Below are 17,946 nucleotides of genomic sequence, written 5' to 3' on the forward strand. Positions count from 1 at the left end.
ATTTATTTCTTTTTATATTCTTTATTACATGGTTTGTTTCTTTTTATCATTTTCTTTTCTAGTTCACATTTATTGTATGTTTAAAACATATGATTTATGAGTAACTTATATTTTAATTATTTGTTATTTGTTAATACTTAATTATATGAATGGTGTTGTATTATAATTATATTAAGTTAAATTATTGAATAATCAAATTATTAATTCTTTATAACAAATGTGTCATTTCATTCATTTGAGTATTATTTAAGTATAATTATAATTTGTTTAGTGTTTGAAATAATTCTCTAGTTTGTTGTTTATTCATCAAAATTCAGTTTTATTGAAAAATCTTTAAAATTGTTGTTTTGTAATTTAACATAACACACGAAATAAATATTGAAATATATGTTTGAATATTATCATTTGATTAAATCATTAATTAGAATGAATGTATAAATACAATAAAGTGAATATGAATTGATAACCATTATATTGAATGGTAAAAACAAATAACCATGAATTTCAAAAAGGGTTAAAAAGAAAATGATATTATGAATGAATAACATAAATAATGAATAAACAATATAATCCAATGATGATGAAAATATACAAATAGTACATTGAATAAATCATTGAAATATTATACAATTAAAATGATATAACAAAGATGTTTTATGAAAATATTATTATTTTAATCATTTTATTTATTGTTATTAAATTAAAAATAATAACCATTTGTTATTTTATTTCAATTATTATCTTATTTAATTTTCATAACTTTTAATTCAGTTATTTCTTCTTGATATTCATTGTTGCTATTTCTACTTAATAACATATCATTACATTCTACTTCATTAAATATGTTATGAATATCACCAACAATGCTGACTCTGTTATTAGAAAATTGTACTGAATCTCCAATACTATTAATGACTGTTATCAACAATTCATCATTCTCATTATTCCCAAATACAATTTCAATATCATTTGCTCTTTTACTTACTTTTGGAACATATTCTTTCATTCCATTTCTTCTTATAATGAATAAAGCAGACTCATAACAACCATAAGTCTGTTCATTAAGTGATTTAACAGAATGAAAGAATATACCAAATACATTTGCTTGTTTAGTAACACAAAATATACCAAAATCTTCCTGTCCAAAAAGTTGTTCGTATGTATTTCTTGTTGAATTTTCTATATTACAATATTTGAGATGTGGAAATTTTATACGATAACCTTTTAGAGTATCTAAGAACAATTCAACCACTTTACCACAAAATACATCAACAAACCTTTCATTTGTTTTTGCAACTAAAATACAATCTTTTCTTTTTTCTTTTTTCTTTGTCATTCCATCAGTGTTTGCATTGTAACTAATAGTTAATTCATTTAACTCTTTACAATGTTCTAAATAACTTTCTTTTATTTTGCAAGTCTCACTTTGTGAAATACCTTTTGGATAACAAAGAAGTTGAACCTCTTCTTTGATTTTATTTTGAATTTCTCTTCTTTTGTTTTCAATTTCTGTTATTGTTTGAGTATTTTCTTCAATATGAATATCAGGTACTACAGATATATCTCTTGGTATTTCATCATTTTGTTCTGGAAGATGTTCTGGTTGAGGATTATCAAAGCCAACAAGAAATGATGAAGATGAGTCTGCCATAGTTAATAATTCACAACTGAATATTAAGATATTAATAATGAATAGTGACGTCACTACTTTTTTAAATGACGCTTATATTTATTTGGTTAATTTTTATTTGTGGAAAATGTTATGTTATTTGATTTTAAAAAAAAGAAAAATGCTGAAAATAAGAAATAATTATTTTATTTTATTTTAATCACTGAAATATTATTTCATCTTCTTTTATTTTAAGAATGATGATAAATAATTAATGAAATGAAAATATTGAGAATAATATCATTTGTTTGTTATTTTATTTCATTTTATATTTACAGTATTTTTCTATTGAATAGAACCACTTCATTCTTTTATATGAAAGTTTTTGATATGTTTAAGAAAAGACTTGAAAATAAAAATTAATCTATTTAATATTTAAGAGATCATATGTTAAAATCATATTATTAATTATAAATTAACTATAATAAATAATAAACTTGAATATAAAAATATCATTTTATAACAGAAAACAATACAAATAATTAGAATTATATCATCATTATAAAACATTACGTGATAAAATAATTCACCAAATAGAAGAATGGACAAATAGAAAAGTAGGAAATATACTATTTGAATCAGATGTTGATGATTGGAATATAAATACATCAGTATTTGGAGAAAGAATAAAAAATAAAAAACATATAATAATTATTATTGAAGATGAAGAAGGAAATAAATTTGGAGGATATGTTAATGAGAAAATTGATGAAGTTGAAAGTTGTATAACTGATCAAAAATCATTTTTATTTTCATTAGAGTCAAAAGGAAGAATGAAAAGAATGATGAAATTTGATATTAAAGAACAACAATGTGCATTTTATTTAAATAGTCAAACAGATGATTGTTTGTTTGAATTTGGATATGGTGATATTGTTGTTTTTAAAGAAAATAATAAAACACAATCATATTGTTATCAACGTTCATTTGAATATAATGGAATATCAAATGCACTTTGTGGAAAACAACTTCCAGAACGTTTCACACAAAAACGAATCATGGTAATTGAAATGAAATGATTCAATCTTGAATCATTGAAAATAAACTAAAAACAATGAAGAATATGAACATTTCATTCATCTGCCAATGAATGAAATGATAAATTAAAAATTGACATAATTCATTGTTGATTTTATTTCATTTGAAATTTTTCACACACAATGATGATGTTTTTAATAAATAAGAAAAGAAATAAGAATGAAAGAGAAATACAACACGAATTTGAATTAAAAATAAGTTTTTATTAGCAATTAAAAGTAATAATGAAAAGTAACAATAATTTAATTATTTCTTTCCACTAAACAATCCTTTAAAAGAAAAAAATCCTGAAGTAGTTTTATGTTGTTCAGGTTGTTGAGATTTAGTAGAATTAGATGAATGAGAGAATTGTTTTGGTTCATCCAAATCAATGTTAACTGATTCTAGAATAAGAGGTTTATCTAATCCTTTAATTTCTATAACTTGACGAGTTTTAGGAGTAGTAGAACATTTAAAATCAATAATACTTAAAGGAGTAGAATCAAATGAATCATTAATATCAATAGCTTGAATAGGAGGAAGAGGGTAATTAATTTGAAGAGAAGAATTTCTTTCAGGAGAAGGTATTTGAAAGAGTTGAGCAGGGGTTTGACCAAACTCACGAATTTGGTCTTTAAATCCACTAGTAGTTGAATCAGTAAAATCATTTTCATAAGTTGCAGGATAAAAAACATTATCAGCATCAAAAGCAGCAGGTGGACGTTGGAGATAACCAAAAATTAAGTCTATCCATTTATTTAAGTTTTCAGAGACATAATCACTTTCAAGAGCATCTTTCATTATTTGAGAGAATTGTTGAGGAGAAGAAGCCCAATTAGGTAATTTAACGTCATCAATAAGGTCTTGAGTAGTTCTAAACCCAAAATAAACATGTTCTTTATTATTTAAAAAATTCACATTTGAATAAAATTCAGGAACTAATTCTTTTACATCACTTGTATGACTTAATACACCTTTCCAACATTCATCAATACTACTAAATATTCTATCAGGTTTATCAAATACTCCACTTTGAAGATGTAACATAAATTCAGGTACTAAACGAACTAAAAAGAAAACAACATATGCAGGTGTTGAATAATGTGTTCCATAAAGGAATAAAGGTGGTGTCATTTCTAACATTCTTTCTCTTAGTTTTTCAAGTCTTTCTTGATTTAGTGCACCAATTGGTTTAGAAAGATCTCTATAATTTAATGAATCATTGAGATCAATAGATGAAGATGAATAATTTGATAAAACCCAAGGAAATATTGGGTATTGTGTAAGGTCATTATAACTTCTTCCTGCAATAAAATTAAGATAAATTAAATATTCATAATTTGTTATTTCTCTTTTTTTCCATTTATTTATCATTTCATTAAATTGAGAACCATCATCAGCTTTAATTTTAATTTTAGAAGATTTATAAATTATTTCTTCTATTTTATCACGTTCTTCTTTTGTTTCAAAGACAATAAATGTAGATGACTTTTGAAAGAAAAATTCTAATCCATTATGTTGCATAATATATCTTCTTCTAAATAAATAAACAACATCACTTAATACTCCACTTTTAGTTACAATAGATTCTTCAACATATGGAATAAAATAAAATGAATATTGTGTTAATATAAATCTTCCTGCTATTTCCATTAAAGGTAATATTTGTGTTGCAAAACAATTTTCTAATATTTTTTCATCAACTTTTTTAAACATACTCATATTTGGTTGTAGTGTATTAAGTCTTGAATGGATATACTCTTTACTATATTCATATATATCTTCTTTATCTCCATTTAAAATTAATTTATACATTCTATTTATTAATTGATATATTTCTTCAAAATTTACATATTTTAATTCTATTTTATGTTCTTTTTCTTCTTCATTTAATGTATATGGTTTTAATATATTATCTTCTTTCATGTCTGTATATTTATTTGATCTAATAATAATTATATCATTATTGTTCAGTCTACTAATACTACTTATGTCTCTATATTTAATTCTTCTTATTGGAAATGATTGTTCATTTGATGCAAAAAATATTGAAAATGAACATATTTTTAATGTTCCTGTTATTTCTCGTTGTCGATTATTATCAATGTATGTACATGCACAATCATTTAAATATTGTTCTCCAGGTTCGAGAAGAAGTAAATTAAATCTACTTTTTGGTTTAATAAATCCATAGTTTTTTAATGTATTTCTTCTCATACAACAATATAATAATAATTAAAGTTCTTTTTTTTTCTTTAATTGTTTTTAAGATTTTCATAAAAAAAAAAATGAAATGAAAAGAAAATAACTATTTAAGAAATGAAATGATTGTTTTTAAGTTGTTCATTCATTTTAATTCCATTGAAGAGCATAAACAGAAAGTACTTCATAACTAATAGAATTTCCTATTTTAAATGGTAATTCTTTATTATCTTTTTCTATATAATATTTATTTAATTCTTTAGAAAATGAACATTTAAGTACTTTAGTATTCATAAAAGCATTAGTTATTTGAAATGCTACTGAGAAACATTTATCAACTTCTATGACTTTATTTTCTTTTTTATCTGATATCATAAAGGTTGATCCATTAACTGACTTCTTAATAAAACAATATAAATCTTTTTTATTAGTAACAAACATAAAGAATGATGGATCATCTATTCCAAACGAATTTTTAATTATTTTCTTTTGACAATAAGTACCGAAGAAAATGTTACTATTAGTTGTTCTACAAATTAACATAATATTTTCTTTTCCATTTATTGAATTAATGAGTTGAGTTACGTTTAATTGTTTTTCAAAGTATACTACTCGTGGATTTTGTCTTGTAACATAATGAGATAATGTTGTAATATTTTCAAACTGAAGTCTTTCTTCAAGTCGTTTAAATTCAATGTTTTGTGCTGAAATAGGTCGTTCTATATCATTTTCAATACCAAATGTTCTTATTATTTGTTCTTCCTTTTTTTCTTCTTTATTACTTATTTCCATTTTAAATTCTACTAATTTCTTTTTATTTTCTCCTAATAACTTAATTATTTCTTTCCCTTTGTCTTCTGCTATTTTCTTTGATTTAATTAAAATAATACATTCTTCTAAACAAATCATTTCTTCTTCTCTTAAACGAGCTACACATGCAATAATTAATGGACTAACATGTTCTCTATAAAGTTCAGTATATGTTAATGCATCATTAATACATTCTTTAGTTAATTTAATGTCATCTTGTGAAATGTTATATATTTGTTGAAGCTCTTCATTAGTGTTTGATGTTAAATATACTAGTGCATCAAGAGCATTAGGAAATTGTCTTTTTAATTGAAGAAAAGTAATCCTTTCATTTAATAACTTCACCTCTTCAAGAAGTTGTTGTATTTTATTCTTTTCTTCATCCATTTTCTTTTTTTAGTTTTATAAAACATAAATGAAACTAAGAATTAAAAACAAAAAAATATAAAATTGTTTGTTTTATCTGTGAAATAAAACTGTATTATTGAGATCTTTACTTCAAGCAATGACTAAGATTTACGTATCAAACCTTTCATTTCAAACAAAACAAGAAGATATGGAAAAATACTTTGCAGTTTTTGGCAGGTTTAAATCTTGTATTTTGATGGTTCACAGAGGACGTTCTAAAGGATTTGGTTTTGTTGAATATGAAACTGAAGAAGAAACAAACAAGGCTCTTGCAGCTAATGACATTGAATTTATGGGAAGAAAACTTCATATCCAAATTGCACACCCACCAAAAGAACATAAAGAACACTATCAATACCATGAAAGAAGATTTAATCATCCAAGAAGAGGTATTAATAGAAAACCTTTCAATAGAAATGGAACAGACGATAAACATAATACCAGTGATAATAAAAATGAAGAAAACAATGAATTATCAGAAACACTTCTTTTTATTAGAAACTTACCATACTCAATTAATGATGAAAAATTAAAAGAGTTATTTGCAAAATATGAACCAAAAGAAGCTGTTGTTGTTTCTTATAGGAAAGGAAGTCGTATTTTTAGTAAAGGATTTGGATTTGTTAAAGTTGATAATAAAGAGAAACAAAGTGCTGCTATTGTTGAGTTTAATAATTTTGAAATTGATGGAAGAAAAATAATTGTCTCTTCAGGATATAAAAGACAAGAAGGGATAAAATCCATTCATGATGAATAATGAAATTAAATAATAAAATTGATAATAAGAAATACAATTTTAACTTAATTCAATTTATTCATATCAATTAATTATTTTTTATTTATTTGACAATTACTAAAGATAAAATGAATGTATTAATTCATTTCTTTTTATTTGTATTTCAACCTTCAATTAAAAAATAATATCTTCATCTTCTTCTCCAACAAGATCTACTGGTTTTTCTTGTTTAGAAATACTTACCTTACCTTGAGCTTTAAGTTCTTTTTGTTCTTTTTCTTTAGCAGCTTCTTTAATAGCAATAGCTTTCTTCTTTTTATTTTGAATAAGTTTTAGTCTAAAGAATTCTTCCCTTTCACTTTCATCTAATTCAGTCTCAATATATTTTACGGTGGCTTGAGTCATTGGAATAACAACATGTTCTAATGCATTAACTCTTCTATTAGTAATTTTAATAACAGTATCTAATGTTAAGAAAGCAGTTTGGAGACTGGCTAATTTAACTAATGAATCAAGTGCTTTAAGATATTGTTGACGAGCATTTGCAACAGATTGTCCTCCTTTTGATAAACCTGTCAAATCTTGTAATCTGATTTCTTGATGAGATTGTGAAAAGACAGGAAGTCTAACACCAGCAATATTTTCTTGTGTCAACTTAACTTTATATGTTGAGTTCTTAACATTTTGTACTACCACATGAGAAAACTCTCCTGCAGTATATTTGGCTGATACAAGTGAGAATGATGATGCTTTCATATAATCTTTCATTGACATTTTTTCCTATATAATAAATAAATAAGATTCTACTATTAAGTCAATCAAATAATTTATAACCAACAAACTTCAATAATTTTCTTGAGAATTGACTTAAATTTTTGGTTCAATGCATCTGTTTTTCTTTTTAATAAGTCATGACCTCTTTGTGCACCAACCAATTTTCCTTTGTAAGTTGTTAATTGCATACGAGTAGGAAAAACAGTGTATCGTTTATCAGACATTTTACAACTGGCTTTGTAGTTCTTCTTTAATTTGATTTTTGTATCTCAATCCTTAACTCTTTTTAAAAACAAAAAAAGGGTTTAAAATTATGTTATTGACTTCCTTTTGATTTTTGTGGAGATAGTTTGTTTGGAAGAAGTTTTTGTGGAAATATTGAAATTATCAAAGACATCTAATAGAATAAATTAATGAGATAATGATTGTGTTTAGATGATTGAGGATAGTTAAGTAACTAAGAAATCATTTAAAGAAGGAAAATTGCTAGAAATATAAAAACATAAAAAGATATGAAAAAGATTAGAAAAGGTATGAAAAGAAAAAAGAAGAAAGTGAAAAACTAAGAATTTAATTAAATTAGTGCTTTAATGAAAATTCAATTGAGAATTGATAACTTTAAGGTTTATGACATGATTATTATTCCTTTAGTTGTTGTTGGTGCTATTTTCATAGGAACTATTCTTCAATTATTTGGTTTGTTTAATAGAATTTCATTTTATATAAGTAGAAGAAAATTAAGATGGTGAATAGGTCCAACAAGTTATACAACTAAAACAGAGTGTGCATACAAATGTAATGATAATTCTATGAATGAGTATGATGTTAATAATTGTCAAGGAATTGATCCAAATTCAGGAGAGACATTTTATTTTAATTTTGAACGACTTGATTCTATGAACAGATATACCAAATTATATTTTATTCCATATCTTCATAAGAATTATATTGATGATCATCCATCATTTTTATATCTTGAGATTAATACAAATCTTACCTTAAGTTATAAAGAAAAAGGAACATGGAACTATTGGGAAGGAGGAGAGTTTAATACAAGTCTTAAATGTTATAATGGAGGAAATGGAGAATGTGGAATAGTTCAATGGATTAATGAGCCATATGTTATGCAAAAAGAACAACGAATTGAAGTAACTATTCAAGGACCAAAAAATGTAATTTCTAATATTTGTTTAATGCAAGTATATGGAAGTAAATCATATTCAATTATGAGAATTGTTTATAATATCATTTTAACAATAATATGTTCAGGATATATTATTTATTATTTTATTTATTTAATTATCAAAAGAATTTATCCAAGAGACTTAGACAAACAACAATATTTAAATATAGGATTAATGATTTTTGGACTTGTTTATAATGATCCTCTTGATTTATTATCACTTGCTATTTCATCAGCATTTTTCCCAATATTTCATGGAATAATGAATATTTTATTCCTTGGGTATTTAGTCTTTTTTGTAACCGCTTTCTTCCAATCAATAAGAATTGTTTGTTATTTTACTTTTATGATAATTTGATAATAAAAAAAAGAATAACATCTTTTAGGAAGAAGGAATTTTATTAAATAAAAAAGTTGAATGGATTGTTATTATTCTTAGTACTTTAACTATGATGTTTTCTTTCTCATTCTCGGCATCAGTTTATTTAAAAGGAATGACAGATAACCCATTTTCTGTTACAAAACCAACAACAACAGTTGCAGTACTTTTTTATGTTATTTCAGTTATTAGTGCAACTGTGATTTTTGTGTGGATTAGTTTTATATTCCTTACTTCATATAAAACAATTAAAAGACAAGAAAATATTAGAAAGGGTATATATTTCTGTCTAGGTTCATTTCTTGTAATTGGACTTGAATTTTTTATGTTATTAATGAGTGATTATTCATCATTCTTCAGCACAAGTTTGTTAATTCTATTGTTATTCAGTTGATTTTTATTATAAATAATATTAATACCATTTAGCATTTACATCAGAAATTATTATTTTTGGAATTAACGCATATTTCTTTGTTATGTTTTATGGCTTTGTTCCTACTTTTGCAAACACTTTCGATGAGGTTATTATCGGTCCTGATAACCAAGATGACACTACACGTCCAATCCTTTTTGACATGAAATAATTAAATCTTTATTTCCTTCTTTTTATTTAATTTATTAGTATAAGCATAACATCTATCTATGAAACATTATTCAAATACATTAACTTACCATATTGACAAATAAAAATTATGTTACATCTTAATTATAAAAATAGTTAAGTAATATCAAAAATAAATTATATTGTTAGTTGAAGATACTTAGATTGTATCATATTCTACTAATTTAAAAACTATCTTCTATTCTAAAAATACTTTTACTCTTTTATTATTTTATTAAGAAAATGTTTCATTATTCATTTGGTTATATATTTAGAAAACTAAACCAATATTAAATTAAACGTTTCATCATATAGCTTTGTTTTATATAATAACATTTTTACAATATTGAAGCAATCTCTTATTGGTGATGACTCATTTTTGCTGTTAACACTAATGACATTTTTATTGTTATTAATATTCCAGTTTCAGAAAGATAGAAATAAAACTATAAAAACTGAGTAAATCAAAATTATTTAAAGCTTGAATAAATAATTAAAAATCATGATAAAAAATTTATACTTAACTTTTTTTTATAACATTAGTAGAATAACAAAGAAAATAAAAAACATAAAAACAAAATTCATCGTAAAAACATTGACAGTTTCTTTTCTCATGCTATTGTCTAAAATTTATCTTCTCTTTGGGTTATTTAAATGCAAATGTGGTTTAATGTCAATAACACTTCATGATAATTAATAAATCTTAATAAAAATATGTTTTATATGACAAAACTGAAAGAAGAAGAAAAAGAAGAACTAAAAAGTTATTGTCTTATTGGTCAATGGAAGAATCTACATCTAACAATAAAGACGTAGGTTTGTTTCAGGGAAGTAGTCAATTTACATTAATTCAAAACGTTATTACAGAGATTATGTGTTTTTTAGTTGGAATATCATTCAATTATCTCAGTGAAGTTTTATATTCAACAACAAATGATATGGGAACATTAATGGGAGATATTTCATTCATATATTCGTTACCTTTAACAATATCATTTTCAAATATTATAACTGTTATTTCATTAATACTATTTACTAGTGCCTTTCAAAAATATCCATTATTTCTTTTAGCAGTTATTTCTCTTATTGGACAAATCATTATTTCTATTGGCATTACTCCATCTTTACCTTTGATTTATGAAGCACATGCCTCTTATTCTACGCCAACAGAAATAACTGTATTAACAATATGTGCACTTGCTCATGGAATTTTTTCAGCTTTTAATTTTGCATCATTTTTACATATATCATCATTACTATCACATTTTCATTTAATTTTGTACATAGTAGGAATGAATACTGGACCTATGTTATCATCCTTTTTAGATTATTTTGGGTATTTTGTTGGTGGATGGAAAAGTAATATGGATTATGTTTCTATGATGTTAGTGTTAATACTTATTGAAATAGGGTCATTATGTTTGATGATATTTTGTTATTGTTACATTAAACCTTTTAGAAAGGTTATTAAAATTGAGCCAACTAGTCTTGTTGTCAAAAATGGTGTTGTACTTACACAGTGGCATAAAATGAAAATTTTATTAACCTCTTCATTTGATGAAATGAAAGAGGTTGTTGTTAATTTAAAATACCAAGTAACATCACTGTTAATGGTATATCTAACTTCAAATATATTATATCCAGGGATGTTTATTTATTATCATATCAGTGCTTCAAACCAATTAGATAAAAATAATGATAACTATACTTTTTTAATGAAAAACATCTCAATTATTTACACTGGGTCATGCGTTATTGGAAGTTTATTTACTTTTCTTCCATCACACATATCAAAAAAAACATTATTAGCTGCAAGTGTTTTTAGGTTATTTGTAATTACTACACTAACGTCTTTAATATCTCAAGGAGGAATGGTAGTAGTTAAACAATATGGTAGTCAATCTACCTCTCTTATTGTGAATAAAGTTCATTTGCTGTTATTTGTTTTAATGAGCCTTAGTTCTGCAATTATTGGAATAACACAGGGATATATTACATCAATATGTTTCATTTCAATGATTAAACGAGCAGAGGAACGTGTAGCAACTTATGTAATGCTCTTGTCTGTATCATTAATTTCATTCATCGGAACAGTGATACAAATTATTTTAGTACTATCCTTTTCATCTTTATTTGACTTTTAAAAAATTTTTTGTTTTCAGTTCAAAGTAACAGTTACTTTCATTTAAATTGAATTATTAAGTGTGATTTGTATTTATATACTTTTCTTATTTTCTTATATTGAGGTTAGGACAAATTAATAAATGATAAGATTTAATCTTATCAAATTATCTTTTGTCATATCCTTCTGATTTACTTAGTTTAGTTAACTTGCATATCACTAAGCAATAGCAATAAAACTATTATTTTTTAGAAATTATTCCATTTAATCTAATCTAACCATTGATTTGTTTTTAAATAACCATTGAACCTATTGACACTTGCTCTTTTAGCCTTCTTAATTACCAATAAATTATTTCCCAATTAACTAACAAAAATCAAGAAACAAAGAAAGCTTTTATTTATATAACAGTTACAAATAAATAATTATTAACAACTAAAATACCTTTTACTAATAATAATACAACAAAAGCTACTACAAAGTTGTTGCAATTATAATACACAAAGACTAATTAACATAGTTATATAATTATTATAAGAAATTCTAAGACAATATTATAATATCTAAAATAATACAAAAAAGAGAAATTAAATAATCTAATAACAAAATAACTTGAAGCCTGTCATGAAATAACATCTCCACCAGGACAGCATCTTCTCCATTTATTTTCTGCTCTGTCAAACACAGCAACAATCAAAGTCATATTATCAAAACCTGGAGCTTCATAAGGATTTTCAGAAAGGCATTTCTTTAAGATTTGTTCACAAATTTCATTTAACTTTAATCCACTTTCAATTCCTTCTTTGATAATAGAAACTACATCCTCATTACCTAAAACATCCCAAATACCATCACATGCCAAAACAAGGAAATCTTCATTTCCATCTAATTCATATGTAGTGATTTCTGGAATTGGTGAAATAATATATTTATTAACGTCATTTCCTTTCTTAAATTGAAGATCTCCAATAGCCCTAGTTAATGAAAGGTTTCCATTAACTCTACCATTTCGAATAACTCCTCCACATGAAATAATTCTATCAACTTCAGATTTAACATTAGGTTTTTGATCAGTAGTTAATTGAAGAATTTCATTGTCATTCTTCAACAAAAGACATCTACAATCTCCAACATTAGCAATAACTATTTCATTTTCATTAATAACAAGAGTTAGTGCAGTAGATCCAATATCTTTAGCAACTTCACAACATCCATTAACTAACATTTGGTTATCATAATTTTCAGTTTTACAGATATCAGCAAGCATCTTTGATCCTTCTGGAGTTTTTAACTTTGAGTCTAAAGAAAGGTATGTTTCAGTTAAAGACTCTTGAATAGATGAGGGGAAGTGAGGAGAATTCAGTAATGTTTTCTTCATTTCATTTGCACAATATTGAGATGCTTGTATTCCTCCATGACCGTCATAAATTCCAATCAATCCTTTATCTTCTAATAAATCTGTAATAAGATGAGCGTCTTCCATAGTTTTTCTCCATCTAAAAATATGAGATGCTTTGTTTTATTACATAAGACAATTTTTATGAATTCAAAGAAGATGGTTAAATTAAAATAATAATGTCTAAAGTAAATTTAAAAGCATCAAAAGAATGAAGAATAAAAGAGATAAGACATAATAAAGAAAAAAACTACCCTTGCATTGAGCTATATCCAACTATAGCATTTGGGATTTTTTTAATCCCAGAGTGTTGTTCAGTTGTTGGTGTACTTTGAAATTCTCCCATTGTACTTTCACTTCTACATTTTTGAAGTTCTTCTGGTTTCATTTTATCCCTTTTTTTCTGATTTTGTTATTACTATTCTTTTTAATAAATCTTACTATTATTTTCTTTTTTTACCCATTAAACCTAATTTTTTTCCCTAAGATATTTTCTTTTTTATTTTTATTTTTTTGTGACTTATTTTTTCTTTATAAAGAAGTTTCTACAAACATTTCTCAGTTTTTTTAAGTTCTTTTAAAATGAGTGGTACAGCAATGAGAATGTTCTTTTTCTAAGTTCTTTTTTATTTTTAAAGTTTTCTTTGAGTTAGATTTTTGACATTTATATTAATTTTCTTCTCTTACAAAGATAACAAAAGAAATATAGTTTTTAATAATTTATTAATAATTTTTAAAATAAAAATTCTGAGATGAGGGATTCTAAAAATAGTCAAATTAGCTTTAATAAAGTATCTTCAAGTCATACTAAACTTATCAAAATAATCGCAATAAAAAACATATAAACTGATATTGATGAATTAGGTATAATATTTTCATCAAAACATTTTGCAGTTGAAGGTGCATTTTTGTTTTTAATTAAAGAGAGAGAATCAAAATAGTAAGTAGTGTCTTGTTGATTATTTTGAATTGATAAAGAAGAAATAGTATCACTAGTATAGCCTAATTCTTCAAAACTAATTATTTCTTCTATCCAGTCATCTGCTTGTGTAATAGAAATAATTTTCTTTTTATCTCCACATATTACAGTAATACATCCTTGACACTCTTTTTTTGCTTTTATAAAGAATTTGAAAGATGAATATTGTTGAAGTGAAGCTGGATATTGTGCATAAAAATGAAATGCACCATATTGTTTCATATTGGTTTTTACACAATAACTTCCTTCATAACAATCATTATCATATTTTAAATCAAGTGAATTTAATGAGTTAGAATTTTCAATCCAAGTTCCTTCAAATTTATCGTCATAAATAATAGAATATTCATCAACCATTGAACAACATTCTTCAGAATCATCATTTTTATTATGTTTTTGTAAATTTTTAATATCAAAAAATGTATCAGAAGGTATTTTAAAATTACCAAAAGCTTGATATTCTTTTTCAGATGTAAAATCATTAATAATAGCATAAACTTTATCATCATTAATTGATGTCATTTCAATTGTAAATGGAATAGTTAGTAAATTAGAAGATGTAAATGTCCAAGTATTTGATTTAGATCTTTTACATTCATAAAAAGTACTGTTATCATGAGTAATTCTAACTTCTTTTAATCCAATAACATGATCTTTAACAACAAAATTATACCAAGTATTAGAAATTCCTTTAGAAGAAACAATTTTAATATTTTCATCAATATCACATGCAACCATTCTAAATGTAACATTTGCTCCTCCATTACTTTTTTCTCCAATTAATGAAAACCCATTTTCTGCAATATCAAAAGTAGTAGAATCTCCTTTACATTTAGGATTTTCATCATTTGAAGGACACATATCAACAATTCTTAGTCGTATAACTCCTTTAGGTCCAACAACTTCATAACAAATTCCACATTGAATGGCATTATTATACATTGCTTCATTTAAAGCTCCTGCATAAATATATCCTTTATTTATATTAGATGACATTGGACCAAAACTACAAGCACCATTCTCAGTGTATGAAGTATAATAAGTAGATGTTCCTTCTAAACATGTTGACAATGGAATAAGTGCATTTGAAATAAAAACAAAAAGAAAGATGATTAATAGACTCATCCTTAAAAGATATTTAAATTAAATAGATTTTTATCTTTTAAAAAGAAATAATTCTAAAATAAAAATACAAATAAAACGAAAATAAAAAAATTCGAATTAAAAACTAGTTTTAGGGTTTCATTGTAATAAATATTTCTGTAATTCTTTCAGTTAATCCAATAAATTTATTTTTTAATGATGAGTTATTTGGAAGTGTTTTTGTTAATTCAAATAACGTATCATGTAATGCCTTGATTCTAATTGTATCTTTTGATGTATTACAAATAGATAAAAATGAATTAACTAATCCATCAAATGAATTTTGTAAACCATATTTAAGTTGACTTCTAATATTTAATTCTAGAATTGTTTTTTCTTCAATGGATGATGAATTTGGTTTTATTCTTCCCATAGAAGTTAATACAAATTTATCTCCATCTATTGCAAAAAACATTCCATTAATTTCTATTTGTATAACACCTTTTACAACAATAGCTTTTGTAACTTCTGTACAATCAAACGTTGTTAATAATTCTTTAATATTTCCATTATATATTTTTTTAAATTCTTTATCTAATACTTGTATATTTCCCATAACATCAATTAATATTACTTTTTCATCTAAAAATGCTTTATGTAAATTAAATGTAATAACAATAGGATTAGTTTCCATAATGCCAGTGTCTACATTTAATAAATATAATACATGTTCACTAACAATTAAAACATGTGTTTCAGTTGCAATAATACTTCTTACTTTAAATGGAATAATTGTTGACCAAATTATTTTTTTATCATGATGCCGTTCTTCTGTAATAGTAGTAATAATTTTTTCTCCATTATTTCTTTCTGCAATAATGTCGTACATAACTTTATTTATCATAATACTTTTTTTAATACTGTCACATATTTCTAATTCTTTTAATTGCCATGTTTTCTTTTTAATTTCATTATCTTCAGGTATTTCATCTTTTCTATCTCTTTTTCTTTTTTCACTTAATCTCTCATTTCTTGGTTTTATTTCTTCTTCACTCCATCGTTCTTTTATTCTTTCTTTCATTTTTTCTCGTTCAATTTTACTTTCTTCTACTAATGATTTTCTTGTTTCACTTCTTCGTTCTGATTCAATTAATTCTTTTGCTTTTTCTTCTAATTTTTCTCTTTCTATTAACTTCTTTTCTAATTGACTTTTTTCATCTAATTCAACTTTTTGTGGTTGTTCAGTTACAAGTTCTGGTTGAACTCTTTTCTTTACAGGTCTTTCAACTGTAAGTTTACCACCTGAAAAATTAAGTGTAGTTTGTGTGGTTTGTTTTTTTACTCCACTTGGAATTAATGGCTCTTTAATTGATTGTTGATTTAACATATATTTTTCAATAGTTTTATTTAAATATTCTTCTCCTTGAACTTCTCCTCCTATTTCATTCTCATTAAATTCAAAATATGCAACAAATCCATCAACTGAACAAGCCATCATTCTTAATCCTCCAGGTAACCAAGTAATATCTTGAATACATCCCTTAAACACATTTAAGAAATGACATACCTGGTTTTGTTTTCTTGCAACCCAAACACTTAGTGAATTATCTAATCCCCCAATAACAAAACAACTAAACGCTCGTTTCTTTCCATCAAAATTTACTGATTTATATAAGCATGGTGAAAACCTACAACAAACAACTTCATTTTTATGTCCTTGAAATGATATTACATCATTCATTTCTCTATGTGTAACACATGCAACATATCTCTTTTGTGAAATAGCTCCAACCATTACTAATTGTGTTCCTTCTGGTGACCAACTTGGTCTTAAAAAAAAGTTTGAATGTGATGCAAGTTTAAACTGTTCTGTAATCTTCTTTTCTGCTTGTTGTTTAGCAACATTCCATATAATTGCTGCATTAGAACATTGTGAAAAAAGAAGAATATTTAATGGATCAAAAGCAACTCCATAAACAGGTAATGAATGGTCCAATACTCCAATTTGTTTTCCAGTTATTATATCCCATAAAATAACTTTACAATCCAAAGATGCTGTGGCAAGTTGTTTTCCATCATATGAAAATGAAAGGTCTGTAACAGAATCATTATGTCCACGTAATATAAATACTAATTCGTATTCTCTAAATATTAATGTTTCATTGACAAATGCACCTTCATCCATTACTTTAGATAATTTATAAATCGTAACAGATGAATCATCACAACCACATGCTAATAATTTTCCATCTTTTGACCATCTTAAACAATTAACATTATGTGCTAATGTAATAACTGCTTGTAATTTAGGAATATCTTCTACATTATCTTCATATAAACTTCTAACATTCCAAATTTTAATTTTACCATCACCACCACCAGTTGCTACTAAAGGTTCTTTAGGATGAGAGTCCATACAAAATATAGGATTGCCATTATGATTCATCCAAAAAGGTTTCTTGTATTTTACCATTAAAGAAATTTATTAATTTTTTAAGTTCTTTTTCTATTTTAAATTTCTATTCTATTTTTTTTTTCTTTCTTTAAAACCAAATCATCAAACAAAAATTGATATAAATTGATCAAA

The 17,946-nt window shown here is 24.7% G+C and overlaps 10 protein-coding genes across 10 annotated transcripts; 3 read left to right on the forward strand and 7 right to left on the reverse strand.

Moving 5' to 3' along the window:
* Positions 1–742: 742 nt before the first annotated feature.
* EHI_056350 (uncharacterized protein) lies at positions 743–1,651 on the reverse strand (the record flags this gene model as incomplete). The annotated part of the gene is made up of 1 exon (XM_001913896.1): positions 743–1,651. One exon carries the CDS (start codon positions 1,649–1,651, stop codon positions 743–745), a length of 909 nt encoding a protein of 302 aa, XP_001913931.1.
* Positions 1,652–2,953: 1,302 nt separating this feature from the next.
* Positions 2,954–4,903, reverse strand: EHI_056360 (uncharacterized protein; the record flags this gene model as incomplete). Its single annotated transcript, XM_646509.2, has 1 exon — positions 2,954–4,903. The coding sequence occupies one exon, from the start codon at positions 4,901–4,903 to the stop codon at positions 2,954–2,956; it is 1,950 nt and encodes a 649-aa protein (XP_651601.2).
* Positions 4,904–5,038: 135 nt separating this feature from the next.
* EHI_056370 (uncharacterized protein) lies at positions 5,039–6,085 on the reverse strand (the record flags this gene model as incomplete). The annotated part of the gene is made up of 1 exon (XM_645643.1): positions 5,039–6,085. The coding sequence occupies one exon, from the start codon at positions 6,083–6,085 to the stop codon at positions 5,039–5,041; it is 1,047 nt and encodes a 348-aa protein (XP_650735.1).
* Positions 6,086–6,203: 118 nt separating this feature from the next.
* Positions 6,204–6,913, forward strand: EHI_056380 (enhancer binding protein 2 (EBP2), putative; the record flags this gene model as incomplete). Its single annotated transcript, XM_645642.2, has 1 exon — positions 6,204–6,913. One exon carries the CDS (start codon positions 6,204–6,206, stop codon positions 6,861–6,863), a length of 660 nt encoding a protein of 219 aa, XP_650734.1. The 3' UTR covers positions 6,864–6,913.
* A 103-nt stretch (positions 6,914–7,016) lies between these two features.
* EHI_056390 (V-type ATPase, D subunit, putative) lies at positions 7,017–7,840 on the reverse strand (the record flags this gene model as incomplete). The annotated part of the gene is made up of 2 exons (XM_646506.1): positions 7,017–7,622; positions 7,685–7,840. The coding sequence occupies 2 exons, from the start codon at positions 7,838–7,840 to the stop codon at positions 7,017–7,019; spliced, it is 762 nt and encodes a 253-aa protein (XP_651598.1).
* A 366-nt stretch (positions 7,841–8,206) lies between these two features.
* EHI_056400 (uncharacterized protein) lies at positions 8,207–9,762 on the forward strand (the record flags this gene model as incomplete). The annotated part of the gene is made up of 4 exons (XM_645640.1): positions 8,207–8,312; positions 8,370–9,127; positions 9,186–9,543; positions 9,605–9,762. The coding sequence occupies 4 exons, from the start codon at positions 8,207–8,209 to the stop codon at positions 9,760–9,762; spliced, it is 1,380 nt and encodes a 459-aa protein (XP_650732.1).
* Positions 9,763–10,561: 799 nt separating this feature from the next.
* Positions 10,562–11,923, forward strand: EHI_056410 (uncharacterized protein; the record flags this gene model as incomplete). The annotated part of the gene is made up of 1 exon (XM_645639.1): positions 10,562–11,923. One exon carries the CDS (start codon positions 10,562–10,564, stop codon positions 11,921–11,923), a length of 1,362 nt encoding a protein of 453 aa, XP_650731.1.
* A 600-nt stretch (positions 11,924–12,523) lies between these two features.
* On the reverse strand, positions 12,524–13,685 carry EHI_056420 (protein phosphatase, putative; the record flags this gene model as incomplete). Its single annotated transcript, XM_645638.1, has 2 exons — positions 12,524–13,397; positions 13,552–13,685. The coding sequence occupies 2 exons, from the start codon at positions 13,683–13,685 to the stop codon at positions 12,524–12,526; spliced, it is 1,008 nt and encodes a 335-aa protein (XP_650730.1).
* A 414-nt stretch (positions 13,686–14,099) lies between these two features.
* Positions 14,100–15,401, reverse strand: EHI_056430 (uncharacterized protein; the record flags this gene model as incomplete). Its single annotated transcript, XM_001913897.1, has 1 exon — positions 14,100–15,401. One exon carries the CDS (start codon positions 15,399–15,401, stop codon positions 14,100–14,102), a length of 1,302 nt encoding a protein of 433 aa, XP_001913932.1.
* Positions 15,402–15,510: 109 nt separating this feature from the next.
* Positions 15,511–17,805, reverse strand: EHI_056440 (WD domain containing protein; the record flags this gene model as incomplete). The annotated part of the gene is made up of 1 exon (XM_645637.1): positions 15,511–17,805. One exon carries the CDS (start codon positions 17,803–17,805, stop codon positions 15,511–15,513), a length of 2,295 nt encoding a protein of 764 aa, XP_650729.1.
* Positions 17,806–17,946: the final 141 nt, after the last annotated feature.

This window comes from Entamoeba histolytica, genomic scaffold (assembly GCF_000208925.1).
Source record: "Entamoeba histolytica HM-1:IMSS scf_1104750517111 genomic scaffold, whole genome shotgun sequence".
Classification (NCBI taxonomy): Eukaryota; Evosea; order Mastigamoebida; family Endamoebidae; genus Entamoeba; species Entamoeba histolytica.